Source organism: Puma concolor, chromosome C1 (assembly GCF_028749965.1).
Source record: "Puma concolor isolate L17-30 chromosome C1, mPumCon1.1.hap2, whole genome shotgun sequence".
NCBI classification, from domain to species: Eukaryota; Metazoa; Chordata; class Mammalia; order Carnivora; family Felidae; genus Puma; species Puma concolor.
In genome coordinates, this window is record NC_141674.1 from 39017403 (window position 1) to 39036940 (window position 19538).

The window sequence follows — 19538 nt, forward strand, 5'->3', positions numbered from 1 at the left end:
CAAAGAGGAAGAGTGCTTTTCTCAAAGTCACAGAGCTAGCCAGTGACAGAACCTAGACAATTACTCTCCTATAAATGATCTTCTAGTTATTCCATATAATACAGGATCAGATTCCTTTCTTTGTTAGACACTTCCTTTTGGCAAGTTTTGTTAAGTACAGGAATGGCTCTCTCCATCTAATCCTTTCAATACGTGCACACACACACAGAGTTAGGTGTTCATCAAATTAATCCAATTATGTATAAAAATAATACCATACTTTACTGTGTCTGATGGTACAAGGTTATATGATTTAAAAACTAATGTTTGTCAATTAAAATCTACTTTTAGCTATGTTGGAAGGAGTGTATTGGTAAACTCTATCTCTGAAAAACAAACATAAAGCTGGACAAAACTGACGCAAACATTTCAGTGTTTTGGAAACTGACCAAAGGCATACAACAATCTCATGTTATGCTTAAAAAACCGCTGAACTTCAGTTAATAAGACGGGGAATCTGTGATGTGCTGTGGTTGCTCTACCTTCCTCCAAGCTTGGTGAAAGCAGGGTTCTGTTAGGGCAGGCCATGCTGTGAGGATTGTCAAAGGGAATCAATTTGGAAGAGAGGGCAGTGCTCACACCTAGCAGCATTTTCTGTGGAAACACTCACCACAGAGGTCAGCAAGTAAGGAGGGCCCGCAGTTCCATAGCTGGGACAAATATATTCCTGGCTGAGACTGGGTGCAAGCCAGAAGGCTCAAGCCAGTCACACACTCCTGAAAAGCCCTGAAGCTGCACAAATGCTCATGGTCAACACGACACAGAAGGGAAAGGAGAAGCCAGAGAAGACATGAAAATTGCCCAGACTTTGACTGTACTCCCCATATCTACATATAGATCCACTGACAGAGGACAGAAGCCTTATGTGCTCAGGGTGGGTAAGCACAAACCTAGCCCAATAATAGCTGACCGCTAAACTACAAAGACACAGGGTTGACTCTTTGAGAATCCAGTCTCATAAATAGGAAAGAAAAAAGAAAAATTGAGCTGAGGCATAAGAGAAAGATACCAAGATAATTCACTGGTAAAGGTTAGTCTTTTCAACAAGCAGTGCTAGAACAATTGGATATCCATATGCAAAAAAATATAAGCTTAAACACTTACCTCATGCCATACATATAAAAATAATTCAAAATGGATCACAGACTGAGATGTAAGCAAAACCATAAAAATTTTAGAATAAAACATAGGAGAAAATCTTTGTGGTCTTCAGTTGGGCAAAGAGTTCTTAGATAAGAATCCAAAGCATGATCCATAAGAGAAAAAAAATTGATAAATTAGGCCTCAAAATTAATTCTGTTCTTCAAAAGATATGGTTAAGAGAATGAAAAGATAAGGCATAGATTAGAAAGAAATATTTGCAAAGCATGTATCGGACAAAAGACTTGCATTCAGAATAGATAAAGAAATCTCAAAACTCATTATAAGAATACAAATAACTCAAAATTTTTAAGTGGGCAAAATATTGAAACTGACACTTTATTAAAGAAAATACACAAATGGCAAATAAGCTCATGATAAGATAATCAACATAATTAGCTGTTAGGGCAATATAATTTAAAACCACAATGAGATATGCTAAATACCAACTAAAATAACTATAATTAAAAATATAGATAATTCCAAGTGTTAGCAAGAACATGGAGAAACTATAACCCTCTCTCCTACATTGCTGGTAGGAAGGTAAAAAGGCATTACTAACTTGGAACACAGTTTGACAGATTTTCTTCTTTTAATTTGAACATGAACTTACTATATGACCCAATGATTCCATTCTTAGAAATCTACCTGAAACAAAGTGGATCACATGTCCACTCAAAAGTATGCACATGAATGTTCATAACATCATTATTCATAATAGCCCCAATATAGAAGCTTTCCAAATGTCCATAAACTAGAGAATAAACAAAACATGGTATATATCATTTTAATAGAATACTATTCAGCACTAAAAATGAATGAACTGCTGATACATGGTACAACACGGCTAAACCTGAAAAATATAATGCTAAAGGAAAGATGCTGGAAGCAAAAGACTACATAATGCATAATTCCATTTATATGAAATGTTCAGAAATGGCAAATTTATAGTGTCAGAGAAGGTCAGTAGTTGCTAGGATTGGGAGTGGAAGTGAGGAATAACAAAGGAACTTTTTGGGATGATGGAAATATTCTAAGACTAGATTGCGGTGATAGTGTAAAACTCTATAAATTTACTAAAAATCATAGAACCGGTCCTTTACAATGGGTGTATTTTATGGTATAAAAATTATACCTCAATAAAGGTCTTAAGATAACAAGAAAAAATAAGATCTTTCCCATGGTATTTTTATCTTAAATGTCAGATTGTGGCATTGATGCATGTTCAAAGGTGAGGTTAGAAGACACCACTAGAGAATAACAAAATAAGACACCATTTCAGATGGCATAATTAGTAGCAATGGTAGCTATGGACATGGTGATTAATCATTCCAGCACTAGAAATACAAAATCTTGCTTCCTGCTTACTCTCCCTAAGATCTGGATGTTGACATGTTTAGCCTTCCAACTTGTAATTATCCTCCCTCCAAATTGGAATAAGGATTAACTAATTATATTGGTGTCTTCAGACATGAGCCATACCAAACACCCTGGTAATGAAGAACTGTCCTGTCTGTAAAAGTATGCCAGAAAGCCTTAAAGTCTTTGGTATCTGCTTTGAGGTCCAACCCATAGAGTTTCTCCAAACTAGTTTAGCCAGCACAGGTACACCCTGCACTTTCACTAACTTTACTTTCTTTAAGATGCTGCTTTGGATAAGGTAATTTCTTTCCTAAAAATCCACTGTATCTCTCAGTTGGTCCAATGCAGAAAGCAGCAGTAGTCCATCAAAATGGCAGGATGTGGTGTTAGAAGTCATGGGTTTAAACCTTGGCCCTGACATGAACTAGCCATATGGCTTTAGCTAAGTAACTTAACCTTTTTAGCCTTATATTATTTACCCCCCAAGCTGGATAATTCTGCCTGCTCCATAAAACTACTATGAAAAATAAGCAAGATGGTATACATAAAGTAACTGACCCAGTATCTGTGTTAAATCTGAATGACAGTATGACAATTAACTCTTTCTAGAGTTTGGCCCCAATATTCCTATTTATCCTAATCTTATAGTAAGAAGATTCCTTATTCCAATCAAACCAGACTTCTAACCAACTGCCACCATGCAATGACTCTGGCTAAATCTTGCTCTCTGGGCTGCCTCCTCCCCAACTCTGTATTTACTAATCCTACCCATCTTTCAAGAGTCAGCTTAAAGCTCATCTTCTCCATGATGTTTAATCTGACCATTAACTCTCTAGACAACTAGTGAGATCCTTAATTATATATTTTTAAAATTTTATTTCTGTTTGAACATATCCCATTTCCTCAGGTATAGGAGACATTTCTGAAGGATACCAAGGTTTGTTTTATATCCCCCAGTGCCCCTTGCAAGGTCTGAAGTAGGACAAGGTTCTCAACTTATTTTTTTTTTCCTGAGGAGTTCCTTAAAGAATAACTTGAAAACACTATTCCAGTCCATCTTTTTCATTTTATAGATGAAAAACTTGTCCCCAGAAAGAGGAAGTAACGTTCAAGTTTCACATAAGTAATTTGGTATTAGAGTTGAAAACAGAATTCAGGCTTCCTATGGCAGATACTTCGGGCTGCCCTTCAATATCAGTTCTCCTACACATCTATAGGACTACCAATTTTTAGCTGGAAACATGGTCACCCAGAATAAAGACTTCATGTCTCATCCTTACTTTAGGTAAGTGTGGATATGAGTTGTATGAAATGGGATAGAAGAGAAAGTGCTACATAACTTCATTTTCTCCTTTCTCCCCCTACTTTCTTCATCCTGCTGTCTGAAACACAGATGTGATGGTAAGAATTCCATTCTCGATCCACACTGGATCATGGGATTGAGGGGAATGCCCCAGGGATGGCAGGACAAAAAGCTGAAAAAAAATGACTCCCTAAGGCTTCCAAGGAACAGACTACAATATCAGCTCTGGATTGCCTATAGGCTTTTATATGGAAGAGAAATAAACTTCTGTTTTGTTTAAAGTGCTGCTATTTTAGATACAGATTTGGATATTAGTTGTTGGCAGCATAACTGATCCTGTTACCCCTCCTATCAACTTTCTAATGCTCTTAGTTCTTCACATTGCCTCTAGACATATATATTAACTCATTCTTTCATTCATTAAATAATTTACTTAATAGCCATTCAGGATGACTTACATTCTGCCTGGCATAAATCTAAGAGGGGGCTGGAGTGGACAGAGGAATGAAATGTACAAATCCCGCCCTTAAAATTAAAAGTCACAAGTATTGAATGAACTTCTCACTGTCTTAACTCATATCACAATTCATAGATTGGCAAACACTCATCTCAGAATTTCTCTGACAGTCTCATATCAATTTCATTGTTCCCAGTAATAAAATGCTGATCAAACTATATGTGCTTAATATCTTGTATTTGGCTCTCTACATCCACTCTTTGCCCTTCTCTATCATTTTCTTTGACCACTGTGGCTTACTTGTATGTACTGCATCAATGGGCTCTCTTGTCCTCTGACTTCTGATTGGGTTGGTTAATAGAGACCCCTAGCAGGAAATCAGACGGAAGTAAGAGAATGGGTTCTACATATTTAGTTTTCTCAGCTCCCTCCCTGTGGGGTCATCTTAGGCTAACTTTTTCCTTAACTGAAGGTCACTCACTGTTTCACTCAAGATGGCCCACAACATGACTCTACTATTGGGTTCTGATAACCATTCCTCCCTTCATAGCCTTTGAGTTCTAGCCCCAGGGAAATGCCCCAGGGAAACCCCGAGGTTTCCCTACACACTGCCCACACCTTGTAAATAGCCCATTTATTAAACCCTGCTCAAATTATCCTAATGTGAGGCTGCCATCTGTTTCCTAGTAGCATGTTGACTGATATACAATGTGCCCAATTCTAAGTTCAAAATATATAGGCATTAGATACACATGGCACCCACCAGAAGCACTGTTAGGGAGAGGGTTAGAGTAAAGGGAAGATATTTAGCAAAATCTTAGTGCATAGAGAATCTCAGACTATAAGAACATCATCATGACCACTAGCTTTTGAGATCAGATTTGACTCTCAGGTACCTGAGCCATATGCAAGCCCTCTTTATTTCTCTTTTTTCTGGGGGGGGGGGGGTATCCTGGACTAGACTCTATGTCTTTTAAACAGTCTAGTCTTGAAAACTTTCAGTTAGAAGTGGGGTTCCCTTCTAGGTGGAACTCACAGTCACTGGGCAGAATCCATATTTCCACCAACATGTATCAGAACTTCCAGTATAGTACTTTCTGCTAATTCCACCAGTATCCTCTTGTAGGAGCTTTAAAGTACTCAGTATGCCTATTTTAGAGGCATAATCCACAATTCTTAAAGAATGAAACATAAAAGCAAATTATCACCTGTTTATAGTAACTGAAGTAACTGAAGTATCACTGACCACAGAGAACAATGGTAGGCAGAACAATGCACCCCCCTCCCAAAATGTCCAAGTCCTAATCCCAGAAACCTGTGAATATGTCACTTTACAAGACAAAAGGGGCTTTTACAGAGGTGATTACATATCTTTAGATGGAGACATCATCCTGCATTATCTGGGTGAGCCCAACATAATCACAAGGATCCTTAAAAGTAAAAGAAGGAGGCAGGAGATTCACTGTCTGAGTGATTCAGCATTAGACTCAACCAGCCATTGTTGGCTTTGAAGATGGAAGGGAACTACAAGCTAAGAAATGCAAACAGTCTCTAGAAGCTGGAAAGGGCAGGGAAATAAATTCTCTCCTAGAACCCCCAAAAGGAATGCAGACCTGCTGATACCTCAATTTTAGCCAGAAAGACCAGTTTTGGACTTCTATTGAACGGTAGGATAATAAATTTGTGTTGTTTTAACCCACCAAGTTCGTGGTAATTTGCTACGCCAGCAATAGGAAACTAATACAGAATGTAAGACCAAAATCTCCAGACCCAGGGAACTAAACCCAGGGTAAGGAAAAGCTGGGAACTGAGGGATGACAGAGACAAAACACAGTGGGCAGCACAACAAACCGCACACCAGTTGCTAACCTGCACTGCAGGCAAGTTGCATTCGTTAAAAGACAAATGTATGTTTTATCTCAGAGACTCCCACTCATAAAATGCTTTCATGCCTTTTGTAACACCTAGTAGAAGCTTCCCTCTTTTTTCTCAGAGTTTTTGGGAGTCACTAAAATTTTTGTATTTTGTTAGCATTATCAGCTTCATTCAGAAGGACAAGCATTTGCCTCATATCTTATTCTGTGACTTCCTGTTAGCCACAGAGGCAAAGAATGGCACAATAAAAATAACTATTCATAGAAGTTCCAGAGCATATGCAAAGCATCAATATCTATTATTTGCATTCTATAAAAACCCATTGCTAAGCACTTCTCCCAAGGCTGCCTGTTTCAGACTAGGCCTTACCACGCTCTGACCCAGCTGCTCCCGAAAGAAGTAATCCATGTTTCTCTTTTGCAGGCTGTCAAGGTAATGCTGAAAGCGTGTGTATGTATATGGGTAGCAGTAAGCAAATTGGTAAATATCTTCTTCTCGGTCAAAACAAAATGCAAAGGACATCACATAATTCTTCCTATGGTCCGGACACCGGTAGTAGTAAACATTTTTAGGTGGCAGCCTTTGCCTGAAAGATACAAAGAAAAAAAAATTGGGCATATCAGATAATTCAAGCTTCAAAGGTAATAAACAGGAGTAAATGCCCAAGAGAAAAAAACTGTAACATCAAGAAGTCTAGGTGGTGTCTGGGAACAACAACCATACCACCTATGGTCAAAAGGAGTCCAGGATTTGGCAGCACTTTATTCAAATTCCAGCTCTACCCTTTATCAAATGTTTGGACAATGCAAAGGTAAACAAAGATGAACAAGTTTTAATCATTGTTTACTATTATTTGGAGCGCTCATTACATGCCCAGGCAATGAGCTAGATTCTTTTTTTTTTTTATGTTTATTTATTTATTTTGAGAGAGAAAGAATGCATGTGTGTAGGGAAGAGGGAGAGGGAGAGACAGAATCCCAAGCAAGTTCCGTACTCTCAGCACAGAGTCCCATGTGGGACTTGATCTCACAAATCATGAGATCATGACCTGAGTCAAAACCAAGAGTTGGGTGCTTAACTAAACTGAGTAACCCAGGCACCCCAGGGAAACTTAGATTCTTGATGTATAATGGTAAATAAGAGAGGCAACATGTTTATCCTCATGCAGTCTATATTCTGGTGGGGAACCAGTCAATAAAATATTAAAAATAAATACATTAAACAGTTACAGACTCTTAAAGCACCTTGAGGGCAACTAAAGAGTATGATGTAAGGGGCATCTAGGTGGCTCAGTTAGCTGAGCATCCAACTCTTGATTTCACTTCAGGTCATGATCCCAGGGTCATGGGATTGAGCCCCACATTAGGATCTGTGTTGAGCATGGAGCCTGCTTGGGATTCTCTCTCTCTCACCCTCTCTCTCTGCCCCTCTTCTACCTCCTGGCTTGCTTGTGTTCTCTCTCTCTAAAAAAAAAAAAAAAAAAAAAGAAAAGAAAAAAAGTGTGATGTTATACTAAAAATAAATAGGGGAGGTCTACTTTTCCTAGGGAAGCCAGGTTTTTGTATTGTAAGGCTAATTCAGACCTTTTTTTAAAATAAGCTAATGTGCACTGTAAATATTGAAGGGGGAGGAAAGAATATTCAACATTTCTTTAAATTATTACTATTGTTTTTCTACAGAGCATTACATGACACTAATTTTCCACAGAAGCACTTTGGGAAATACTGCCTCAAATATACTGTGTAAGCAGTTTTGCTAAGTCATCATGCTCATTCTCCAATAAGGAACTCTGAAACATATACATGAGAAAAGGCAAAATGTTCCAGTCATAATTCCCATAACTTTTTTACATTCATCCACATCATAGGCTCACTGTACCCTATCATGCTGTGTGACATCCAAACTATTCACAGTTTTCCTGCAGTGAATGACTCTTATTACTGTCTCTTAAAAACCCCATTAATCCTACAAAACCCATCCCAAACTATACATTTTCCATGATCATCCATTGACAATTCTGGGCCAGTCCAGCTCCCACATTTCCCAGCAACTCTTGCTTCTTTATTGATGGCATCGTAAGTCTTATCCACTCAAATCAGTTTGGAAGCTCCTAAAAACACAAGTATATTTCTGGGGGCTACTGGCACATTGGGTAAAGGATGCCAGGCTCATCTGTAGGGGCTTGGCATTCAACTGAAAAGCCACAGGGCCCAGGAGCATGTGAAGGAAAGTGTGAGGAGGGTGTAGGTGATGAGGTTGAGGAAAATAACAATGGTAGTGGCTCCAGGTAGGGCAGCCTGAAGAAAATTGTTAAAAGCACCCAGAGCATTATAACATGCCAGTAGTTTGTTGCAGAATCTTGCTTCTACCTTGGTGTCCTTCTGAAGCTGCCTAAGTAGCTAGGGTGGAAATTAAGGCTGTGGGCTTCCTGTGGAAGAGCAGAGGTTACAAGACACTAATTCTGTACATACAGCAAGCTTCTATTGTTTGCCTGTAGCCCTGGGTCCCATGAACATCAGACATTAAGTGAAATGCAGAGAGGGGAAGAAGATGCAAATTAAGGAAGAAAAAAAGGAAAAGAAAGATTGAGAAAGGAATGAGGGAAGAGAGAAAGGAAGGAATGAACAGAATATGCATAGTATGGGTTGTTTATGGGGCTTATTCAGTACCTGATTTATTGTACCTCATTTTTTTAATGTTTATTTATATGAGAGAGAGAGAGAGAGAGAGAGAGAGAGAGAGAGAGCATAAGTGTGAATGCGCAAGCAGGGAAGGGGTAGAAAATGAGGGAGAGAATCTGACAGTGCAGAACCTGATGTGGGGCTTGATCTCACGAACTGTGAGATCATGACCTGAACTGAAATCAAGAGTCAGATACTTAACCAACTGAGCCACCCAGTCACCCCATGTACCTGATTTAATTCGCATAAAATCATTTGGTCAAGGTGGGTATTATTCCACTTTGCCAATGTGGTTGTGGAGGTTCATAAAAGTTAAGGAGCTCACTCATTACATCAAGTGAGTAAATGATAGAGCTGGGACTACAATTTGTTTCTGTCTGATTCCAAGTCCAGTACCTAGAACACTACTCCATAGTCCTTGATAAATTACGAACTTCTGCTATTCCAGATATGAGTGTGTGCAAAAGCCAGGAGGCAAGAGAGAAAAAAGCAAATGTTGGAACTGAAAGGAATTCGTCGTGGCTGAAGTACAAAGAGTGAGAAGGGAATTCATGAGTAATGTGTCTGAAGAGGAAGGCAGAAGCCAGACTAGAAAGGGACCATATGAACCATGTTAAAGAATTTAAAAATGATCCTGAAGTCACAGGGTACCTTTCAAGTGAGTGAAAGAAGTAAAGTACCATGACTGCCAGTCCAAGGGATCGATGATAGTGGTCAGAAGGACAGAAGGAGAGTAGCTGCACAGGTGTAGAAAACAAGACAGATTTGACTATTTTAGAAAAAAGTGGTTTAAGTGATGGGACATAAGGTCTAACTAATATGGGTTAGAACCTGGTAGCACTGAGGAAGGCCGGATGGTAGAGAGAAAAGCATAACCAATAAAGGAACAGGGATTTTCATATAAACGTCAGTGGTAGTATCAAAGGCTGTCTAGGGATGTGTTTGGGCCCACAACAGAATCCATTTACCTCCTACTCCCAAAGCCACCACAGATAAATATACAGGTAACAATAGACTTCTTGTAATGTAAATACAACTTTTAAGACAAGTGCTGCCCCCTCCCCCCGGCACTCTTCCTTTCCAGCCAGATTGCTACCCTAAACCTTCCTATATTGAAATTTTGGGGCTACCAGTGATGAGGCAGAAAAATAATGGCCTGGAAGGTGCATGGGGAGTCAAGAGGAAAGTCGTCCTCTCCTGATACTTCTGTCCATGGAGTATAAGTGAATCAACAGTTCCTGAGAGAGAAATGGGGGGAATAATGACCTCCAAGATATCAGGTCTTCATTGTTTTATGTAGCAACTATTTGTTAAGTATCATGTACCAAGCATTGTTTGTTTAAGAGAAGATGTAAAGGAAGCAGTGGACTAAAAGACTGAGAACCCAAGTATGATTAGTTACCATGAAGCTGAGTTTCAGAGGAAAAAGTGGAAAGTGGAAAGTTCTTGATAGAGAAGGGAACAGTGAAAACCAAGATAAGATCAGTGCAGAGGTGAGGGTATAGAAAGAACAGATGATAGTCTAAATTTGTGATGTGATTGAAACATGCAGAAATGTGAGGCTGATGGACTAACCTAGTTTCAGGGTTCCCAGTTTGCATTCAGGAAGAATGCCAGTTGAAAGTGGCCTTGAGGTCTCTGGTTAGTGACCTGTGACACTAGCTTCAGGCCCTGGCTCACAGATCTGAGAGCAAGGTGAGCATGTCTTCATATGTTAGTGATTCCTACAGTGACGGGCCCCTCAGGTTATGATGCTCATGTTCTCAACTCTTCATTTACTAGTATATCCGATCAGGGTCCATGCTTTAAATTCAATCACCCCAGTTTTCTCCTATTCTAGCCAAGTTTAGCAACTTGACTCTGAGAGCCTGCCATCTCCACCAAATTTGATTGTGTGCTATCAAGAGAATTCGTCTAATGCTTGCAGCTGTCCCAGCTCCTCTCCTGAGTGGGTCGGATGCCTAACCTGATTTGCAGACAGAGTGAAGGTAATGGGCCCTGGGGTAATCATTCAAGGAAGTCAAGATGCTGCTCAGGGCTTAGATTTTCTAGAATCTACTAAGAATACAAATAAAAATCCATTTAAGAAGGGCTCAGTAGGCCAAATTCATGAGGACTTTCAAGTAACACAAAGAGTAGAGGAAAATAAGACTGGGACTAAGTAGGAGGAAACATGTGTCTCTCATTTGTAATGCATTTCTGGTTTTTCTCTTATTTTGCTTATTATGTTTTTACTATGTCGCAGGCATCATGTTGAATGTTGTATATGCATTATCATTTAAACCTCACAATAATCCCATGAGCCAGGGGCTATTAACATCCCCTTTACATAGACAAGAAAATTGAAGCTCAGAGAGGTAAAAAATTCCCTGAAGTGACAGGGTTAGTAATACTCAGGGCTTATATTAGATGCAGACTAATGTGACTTTGAAGTCTGTGCTCATAATTCCTATGGTGCCTTGCTACCCTCCTTTCTCCCTTTGCCATCCAGTCATAGCCCTATTTCTGCTTCCAGAAAGATCTGCTCTCCCAGTACTCTCCTGTTAAAGACTCTTCAAACAACTCCCTATCTTCATATTCTGGCTTGGCCTACAAGGCTCCGTGAGATCTCCCTCTGATCCAGTATCACCAGCCATTTCTTCCTCCTTGAATCCTATGTTTTATTCATACTGAGCTACTTACAACTCCCTAACACAATTTTATGCTATTCCTCCCATACCTTTATGGGATCTCTTTTTATTTGATCTTTCTTTCACTTGGAGTGATTCCCCTGTGAATCACTTTTCCCATCTTACCTACTTGGTGAACTGCTACTCATAGATGTGCATAAGGTAGACTGTCAATAAAGGCTAAAGTATTTTTTTAATGAGCTAATTAATTAATGGACAAAAGAATGTATAAATAAATGTCTACCCTTTAACATACTTCCTCTCTGAATCCTTCTCTGACCATTCAGTTTTCATTAATTTATCTCGACTTTGACACATAATAGTAAAATAAGTTTTATAACTTGGTATGTCTGTTAATAATGAACACCAAAAGTAAATGGAGATTTCTTCAAAGAAAGGTAGGCTTCTTGAAGACAGGAAGAGTGTCACTTTTTCCCTCTCTTTCTCACTTTTCACTTTGTCACTTTCCTCTCTATCGTCTCTTCACAGAGAAGTTAACAATACTTGCTCATTTTAAAAAGCTGTGATAAAAGGAAAAGAAGACTCATCTCTGAAGATAAATGGTAGACATCATAGGGAGGTAGACTGTAGCTCAGTATAGAGACTCTTTAATATTCAGCTGAAGGGCAAGTAGAAAGGCCCATGTTATAGGGGAGTGCAAGCATGGGAAGCTTTATGGGATCCCATCAAGTAAGTTCCTATACTTGATGTTAGGTTAGACAAGGCTGCCTTCTGATTCTGTTTAATACAGATAGTGTGAGATATCACTGAAAACAATACAACAATAATGATAATAGCTATTATAATTTCTAATATGTATATATTATTGACCATGTGGTAGGCCATTGTAAATACATTATAATATATTAAGTTCTTTAATCCTCACAACCATCCTCTGAAGTTATTCCTGTCATCCCAATGATATGATGAAAATGAATATGGGGTCAAGAATGCTTGTTTTTTTTTTTAAGTTTATTTATTTATTTTGAGAGAGACACAGCAGGGGAGGGGCAGAGAGAGAGAGAGGGAGAGGGAGAGGGAGAGGGAGAGGGAGAGGGAGAGAGAGAGAGAGAGAGAGAGAGAATCCCAAGCAGGCTCTGCCCTGCTAGCGTGGAACCCGAAGCAGGGCTTCATCTTAAGAACCACAACACCATGACCTGAGCTGAAATCAAGAGTTGGATGCTTAACCAACTGAACCACCCAAGTGCCTCAAGAATTCTTGTTCATAAGAGGAAACTTGTCCACGACTCCCCAGAAGACTTCATAAAGGAAAGAGTCCAACATCTGATCCTGCCAGAGATGCAGAGAGATTCAAGACCTGGAGTGTGTGCTCTCAGGACTCAGAAACTAAAGGCTGATCGAGCTGTTGGAATAAAACATCATTGTGGGTCCATCCTGATGACTAAAGAGGACATCCAAATGTGTGAGGGCACCCTGTAACTCACATCCTAAGATCCAGTCATGCATGAACATGTGAGTGAGCAAAGCATACACATTCACACTCATGTTCAGTAAATACTGAACACATTCCAATCATACTATATATACCTCTCTACTATAGCCTCTATCTAATTATATCAATTTGAATATATACCTTTCTCCATCATTACGCTGAGCCTCTCCCAAGGGCGGGGACAATGTATTGTTTACCTCTGGTTCTGCAGGACCTATACAGAGCTTTGCATATAGAGGTTCTCAAAAATGCTTATGAATTGGGTAAATGAATATATTTGTGAGTGAACTTTAAGGGATTAAAAATTAGAATAAATAATTTCAGCCATACCAATCTATGTATAGTGTGCTCTCTTCATGTGAAACTGTGAGTCATGCCCTGAATACATTATGTTCTCAAAAACCTTCATGCCTTTTAAAATGCTGTTCCTTCTCTCTGCAATGCCTTTCCCCTACTTTTCTACGTAGTACATCCTTATGTAGAGAAGTGAGACCCAGCTCAAATGACATTTCCTCTTTGAAAGCTGTGTCAGCAACTCCATGAATTAATTGCTCTAAATGCTAATTGCAGACACTTGTATATTTCTAATTCATCTCAAAATCCATAGCACTTAGCATAGTGCTTGGCCCCGAAGAGGAGCTCAGAGCATGTTTGTTGAATTAATGAGTGAGTGAATTTATGACTTAATGAATGACTAAAATGGTTCCTTTCCATTTACCATACTCTCTGCCTTCTCTCCCAACTATCAGTCAAATTCCAGTACATCATTTTGGAGGTTACTAGAACACAGAAGAAGAGAAGAAGCCCAGGACCTAATGGAATACACAGGGCTCTCTAAAACAACAGCATTCCTTGCCCTCCTCAATAACCCTGAAAGACAGGAGCCCTAATTTTCTCTTTAATCTAACAGAAGATACGGACATGGACAGATGAGTTCCAATCCCACATTCTTCCTAGACAGTAAACACAATTTTTTTTCTTCATATAAATTCTAAAGGAGATAGGGCGCCTGGGTAGCTCAATTGGTTGAGTGTCTGACTTCCGGCTCAGGTCATGATTTCACAGTTCATGGGTTCAAGCACCATGTCGGGCTCTGTGCTGACAGCTTAGAGCTTGGAGCTGCTTCAGATTCTGTGTCTTCCTCTCTCTCTGCCTCTCCCCTGATCACACTCTGTCTCTATCTCTCTCCAAAATAAATAAACACTAAATTTTTTTTTAAATTCTAAAGGAGGAATCAAAACAAGGCCACTCAAATATAATATAAACACTTCCTGTATGCCTATAATATGCTACCTGTTTGATGCACACTATTATCTGACTGATAAACACATTTCTTCCCATCACACCAAGGCTGTGCTCACTGAAATTCAGCCAACAATTGCAATTGTAGAAACAGTCTCTTCATTTCCCATCTTTATCAACCCAGGGTAGGGAGAAGCAACCTGGCATCCAGTTTTCCAGGTATTTTTGAAATTAAGGTAAGACTTCATCCCTCTTCCTTTCATAAGGGCAGCCAAATCTCTGGTTTGTCATTCATGTCAACATGTGGCCTTTAGCCTACATTTAGTTGGAACAACCTTGACTACCACCTGGCTAGAGTCAGTTGGCCTCCTCCTTTTCTTCTCCAGTGTCTGGCACAGCCAGGCAGTGGGCATGGATGCCCACATTATAAATCCACCTTCCCTTTCCATAGGCAAACAGGAACTATCCTATCGTCTCCCAAATAATTATAATGGTGCTCCTGTCACCAGCATATCTATTCTTATCTTTCACCACACTTTGTCACAGCTAATCTCTTGATGACTCACAGGGAGGGGGAGAAAGAGAGAGTGAGGGAGTGCTCAGATACAGGCAACACATTTTTACACCCGATGTCTAATCTGATTATCATCTTATCAGAGGCTGATGGGCACTAGTTGTGGGAGGAGAGAGACAGAGCTACATACTGCCAGCTGAGTTTTTGATAACAAAAAAGACACTGCTCGATTCTTGAATTAACCTTTTTGTCCTACAAACTGTATTGTTTATTTTTCAGTTTATTTTACATGTAGGGTTTTTATTTATTTATTTTTTTATCTGTGCCTTCTGGAGAAGGACACCCACACACTGTGGCAGCAGCTGCTTCTATTAATTCCAAGCCATTAAAAAAATTAAAATTAAACCCAATTACCTCGTCTGGTTTAGAATTGGGGAATAGCTGAGACTGATTATTCCCTCTGGTCATGGACGGCAACAATATTCCTACGTACACGTGGCTGCTGGCAGAATGCTAATGCAGCCAGAAATTCCAGGGACAGGCTCTTGACACAAGGAGAGGCTCTAAGTCATGTACTCTATCTTCTCTAATCCAGATTCCCGAGAGGATGCAAGAGGAGGACAGGAGGACCCTCGATAAGATATTGGAATAGCTATGGTTCTTGGGAAGGATCCTTCCTCTCTTTGTGCCTCGGAATAAAATGTGGTTACTAAAATGTCCTATATCCCTCTTAGGGTTGTTGTGACTCTTAGGTGAAAAGGACTTTACTTTCAAAACTATCATATTCTGGGCTACAGGATAGTGTATAAGGCAGTATCAGAAATGAGGTAGCAGGCTAGAGCTGGAATGGCTCATCTTTGCACTAAGTTGTGTACTAAAGTTACTTTCTTGCTGCATCCTGGGTAGAATAACAATAAGGGTTCAGGGTGTGAGGTCTGAACTAGACTAGCATCTCCTTGTAATCCCCTTGCATAGAGCCTAGTGTATAGAAGGCACTCACTAAGTACTTTGAATAAATGAATAAATAAGTCAGGCAGGGCTGAGTTTTGACTGAACAAATAGAACTGTGTTCACGTCCAACTGTAGATGCCTTTTAGAAATATAGTTAGAGTACAAAAGAAAGAATGTGGGCTTGGGCTCTATTCTACTTCCATTACTTCTCAGTCAGGTAGTCTTGGATCTGGGTTTCCACATCTATAATATAAAAATAATATCCACTCATGGATTTGTTTTTTGTTTTTGTTTATTTATTTATCTTGAGAGAGAGAGTGTGAGTGAGCAGGGAAGGGGCAGAGAGAGAGAGAGAGAGAGAGAGAGAGAGAGAGAGACAGAGAATTTCAAGCAGGCTCCGCACTGACAACACAGAGCCCAATGCAGGGCTTGAACTCATAAACCGAGAGATCATGGCATAGGCTGAAACCAAGAAACTGACACTTAACCAACTGAGTCACTCAGGTGCCCCCATGGATTTGTTTTGAAGATTAGAGATGAGATTTGTACCTGGCATGTAACAGGTGCTCAGTAATGGTAACTGTGATTATCACCATGCTCTGTACGATTAATAGTTGGCATCATACTATGTCTTAGTTCAGAACAATGAACTCCAAGTTCACACTAAGTGTGTTTGTGGCATGAAATGGGCAGAATAGGTAGGATAGGGGACAAAGGAATATGTGACAAGGGACAACCCTGTTTTCTCTTCCTGATGATTCCCATGCCCGATATAACCAACACCTTCCTTTTATTTTTTTTAAGTCTTGTTTGTTTGTTTAGAGTGAGAGCATGAGCAGGGGAGGGGAATGTGGAATATGTTTAAGAAATAGAGTCTAGGGGCGCCTGGGTGGCGCAGTCGGTTAAGCGTCCGACTTCAGCCAGGTCACGATCTCGCAGTCCGTGGGTTCGAGCCCCGCGTCAGGCTCTGGGCTGATGGCTCGGAGCCTGGAGCCTGTTTCCGATTCTGTGTCTCCCTCTCTCTCTGCCCCTCCTCCGTTCATGCTCTGTCTCTCTCTGTCCCAAAAATAAATAAAAACGTTGAAAAAAAAATAAAAAAAAAAAAAAAGAAATAGAATCTAAGCAGTCCTTCTTATAGAGAATAGTCTAATAGCTTTTGGCATCATGCGGTATAAATCTAAAATTATTTACTTTAGTTTTTGGTTACTCTTAAAGAAAAAAAAACTTCATAATAAACCCTTAACCAGCAATGAGCTCAAAAATACAAAAGTAGATGCTTCAAAATGTTCAGTGATGACTTTTCATTTCTCATGAAATTTAGTAATGGACATGTAACTTGTATGAAATGTTTGTTGGTGTTTACGATCCACTGTAGGGGGTGTATTGATAACATGACCACATAAAAACCAGAAAAACATAAATCTGTTGAAGAAACATCAGCATCTACTTGATTTAACAGTTATTTTAAGAAAACTGATGCCCAAAGACTATAGTTTAAGCATGTAAAAGCAGAAGCATAAAAGAAAAATGATTGAAATTATTTTAGAAGAAAAATGTAGTATATATGAAAATCCATACTTCAGAGGGAAGTTAGTATCACTTTATTTAAAGTACATGACTGTTCTCTAAAATAATTTCAATCATTTTTAATTCCAAATTTTCTTGTATATAAAGTGGTAGCCATCGGGGCACCTGAGTGGCTCAGTCTGTTAAGCCTCTGACTTCGGCTCAGGTCATGATCTTACAGTTCATGAGTTCGAGCCCTGCGTCAGGCTCTGTGCTGACAGCTAAGAGCCTGGAGCCTGCTTCAGATTCTGAGTCTTCCTCTGTCTCTGCCCCTTCCCTGCTCACGCTGTGTCTCTCAAAAATAAAAAAACAGTAGAAAAATTTTAAAGTGGTAGCCATTAATGTCTTTTCACTATTTGCAGACCTAAAACCAGCATCTTTAGATCAGTGTCATCAGATATTTCAAATAGAAAATAACAATTACAATGTAAATTAATTATTTTCATCTAATTCATGGAATCAAAGTAAAGCTTTTCAAAAATCATTCTGTTGTAGATATCATATGTTTTCACTCTTATGTGGATCCTGAGAAACTTAACAGAAACCCATGGGGGAGGGGAAGGAAAAAAAAAAAAAAAGAGGTTAGAGTGGGAGAGAGCCAAAGCATAGGAGACTCTTAAAAACTGAGAACAAACTGAGGATTGATGGGGGGTGGGAGGGGAGGGTAGGTGATGGGTATTGAAGAGGGCATCTTTTGGGATGAGCACTGGGTGTTGTATGGAAACCAATTTGACAATAAATTTCATATATTACAAAAAATAAAAAAAAATCATTCTGTTGATGGTAAAATACTGTCTTAGTGGTAATGACATCGCTAATTCAGTAAAATAAAAAGTTCAACATTAAAGATAAAGTTACTTATTTTTTGCAACAATATGAATACAAATTTTGGTAAAAGCAAAATACTTGTTAAATGAACAAACATATGGAGTAGATATTTATTTTTTGAATTGGTTTGTGGTGTCCATATAAATCATACTTGCATCCAAACAAACTTCTATGTTCCACCTTCAAAATAGAAACTATAGTATCTCAAAATTTACACAAAGTAAACGAACAATTTTTTATGAAGCTAATAACAAACCACACAAACATAAAATTTTGGTTTTTTTCAGGAAGGCAGACCATGCTTATTTTCTTTACTGTCTGCCATCAATAGGATTTGAGATTTTGAACATTTAATAAGCTGCTTTGTTAATCAACATTGATTTTGGTTTTTGTTGTTGTTGCTAATGAGACCTCTAAATTTTAGTAATGGGGCACTGAATGAGAACAAAATTTTGGTTGCATTTTCTTCAAAATCAATTGAAAAATTTTAATCAAATATTCAACAATGAAGCACCAAAGTATTTCAGCTTTTAAAGCTTTTATCAAATTGCAATTATTGAAAACAAAGCTTGCAAACAAGAAGACATGACATTTATCTCTACAAAAGCATGGGAGGAACTATACAAATTAAATGATGAAAGCACATTTGGAGTACAAGATTGAATTTTGAAGTTCAATGATTATACTTTGGGATAACTTACTTTAGGAGGAGAATTTTGTGATGAAGCTCCTATTTTTAATTGGATATTTATATAATATGTTGTGCCAGAGTAGAATGAAATTGAGAAGGCCTACAATTTTGCAGCATCTGCATTGGTGAAAATTTGAAAGAGTCAAGAAGCATCTTATTTGAAAAAAGTTGTTTTATTAAAAAAAATAATCCAAGAAAACTTCTCTGAAGGGAGTAAACAAGAGAGTAACTACAAAAACATTTGGACTGAAATGTTTATATATTGCAATACTAAAAAGCTTACAACTGAGAATGTCCTCGGGGTTCCTGGGTGGCTCAGTCGGTTAAGTGTCTGCCTTTGGCTCAGGTCATGATTTCGTGGTTCGTGAGTTCAAGCCCTGTGTGTCGGGCTCTGTGTTGACAGCTCAGAGCCTGGAGCCTGCTTTACATTCTGTGTCTCCCTCTCTCTCTGCCTCTTCCCCGCTCATTCTGTCTCTCTCTCTCTCTCAAAAATAAATAATAAACAATTAAAAAAAACTGAGAATGTCTTCTATTTAGAAGAATTTGCTCTAAGTTTACCAGGTACTTCAATACCTATAGAGATAATGCCTTTTATTTAAGTTTATTTTGATCTACAAAGGAGAATTAATTGAATGTGTCAACAATTTCTAACTTCTTAACCATAAAATACAAGTCTGAAGAAGACTGAAAGCAATGTTATCAGAAATAAAACTAATAAAGCCTGACTAGAAAAAATATATTCTTCATAAAAATAACAATGATATAGT

At 38.8% G+C, this 19538-nt stretch overlaps 1 protein-coding gene across 4 annotated transcripts in view; it reads right to left on the reverse strand.

Moving 5' to 3' along the window:
* LOC112863632 (AGBL carboxypeptidase 4) overlaps positions 1 to 19538 on the reverse strand; it is a 1479506-nt gene that overhangs the window by 511089 nt on the left and 948879 nt on the right. For all 4 annotated transcript variants that reach the window (XR_015254691.1, XM_086716924.1, XM_086716923.1 and 1 more), the window contains exon 5: positions 6546 to 6762. Coding sequence is in view for 3 of the 4 variants with exons in the window: in XM_086716924.1 (XP_086573050.1) it covers positions 6546 to 6762 (217 nt within the window). In the remaining variant the exon portion in view is untranslated. The remainder of the gene's footprint in view (positions 1 to 6545; positions 6763 to 19538) is intronic.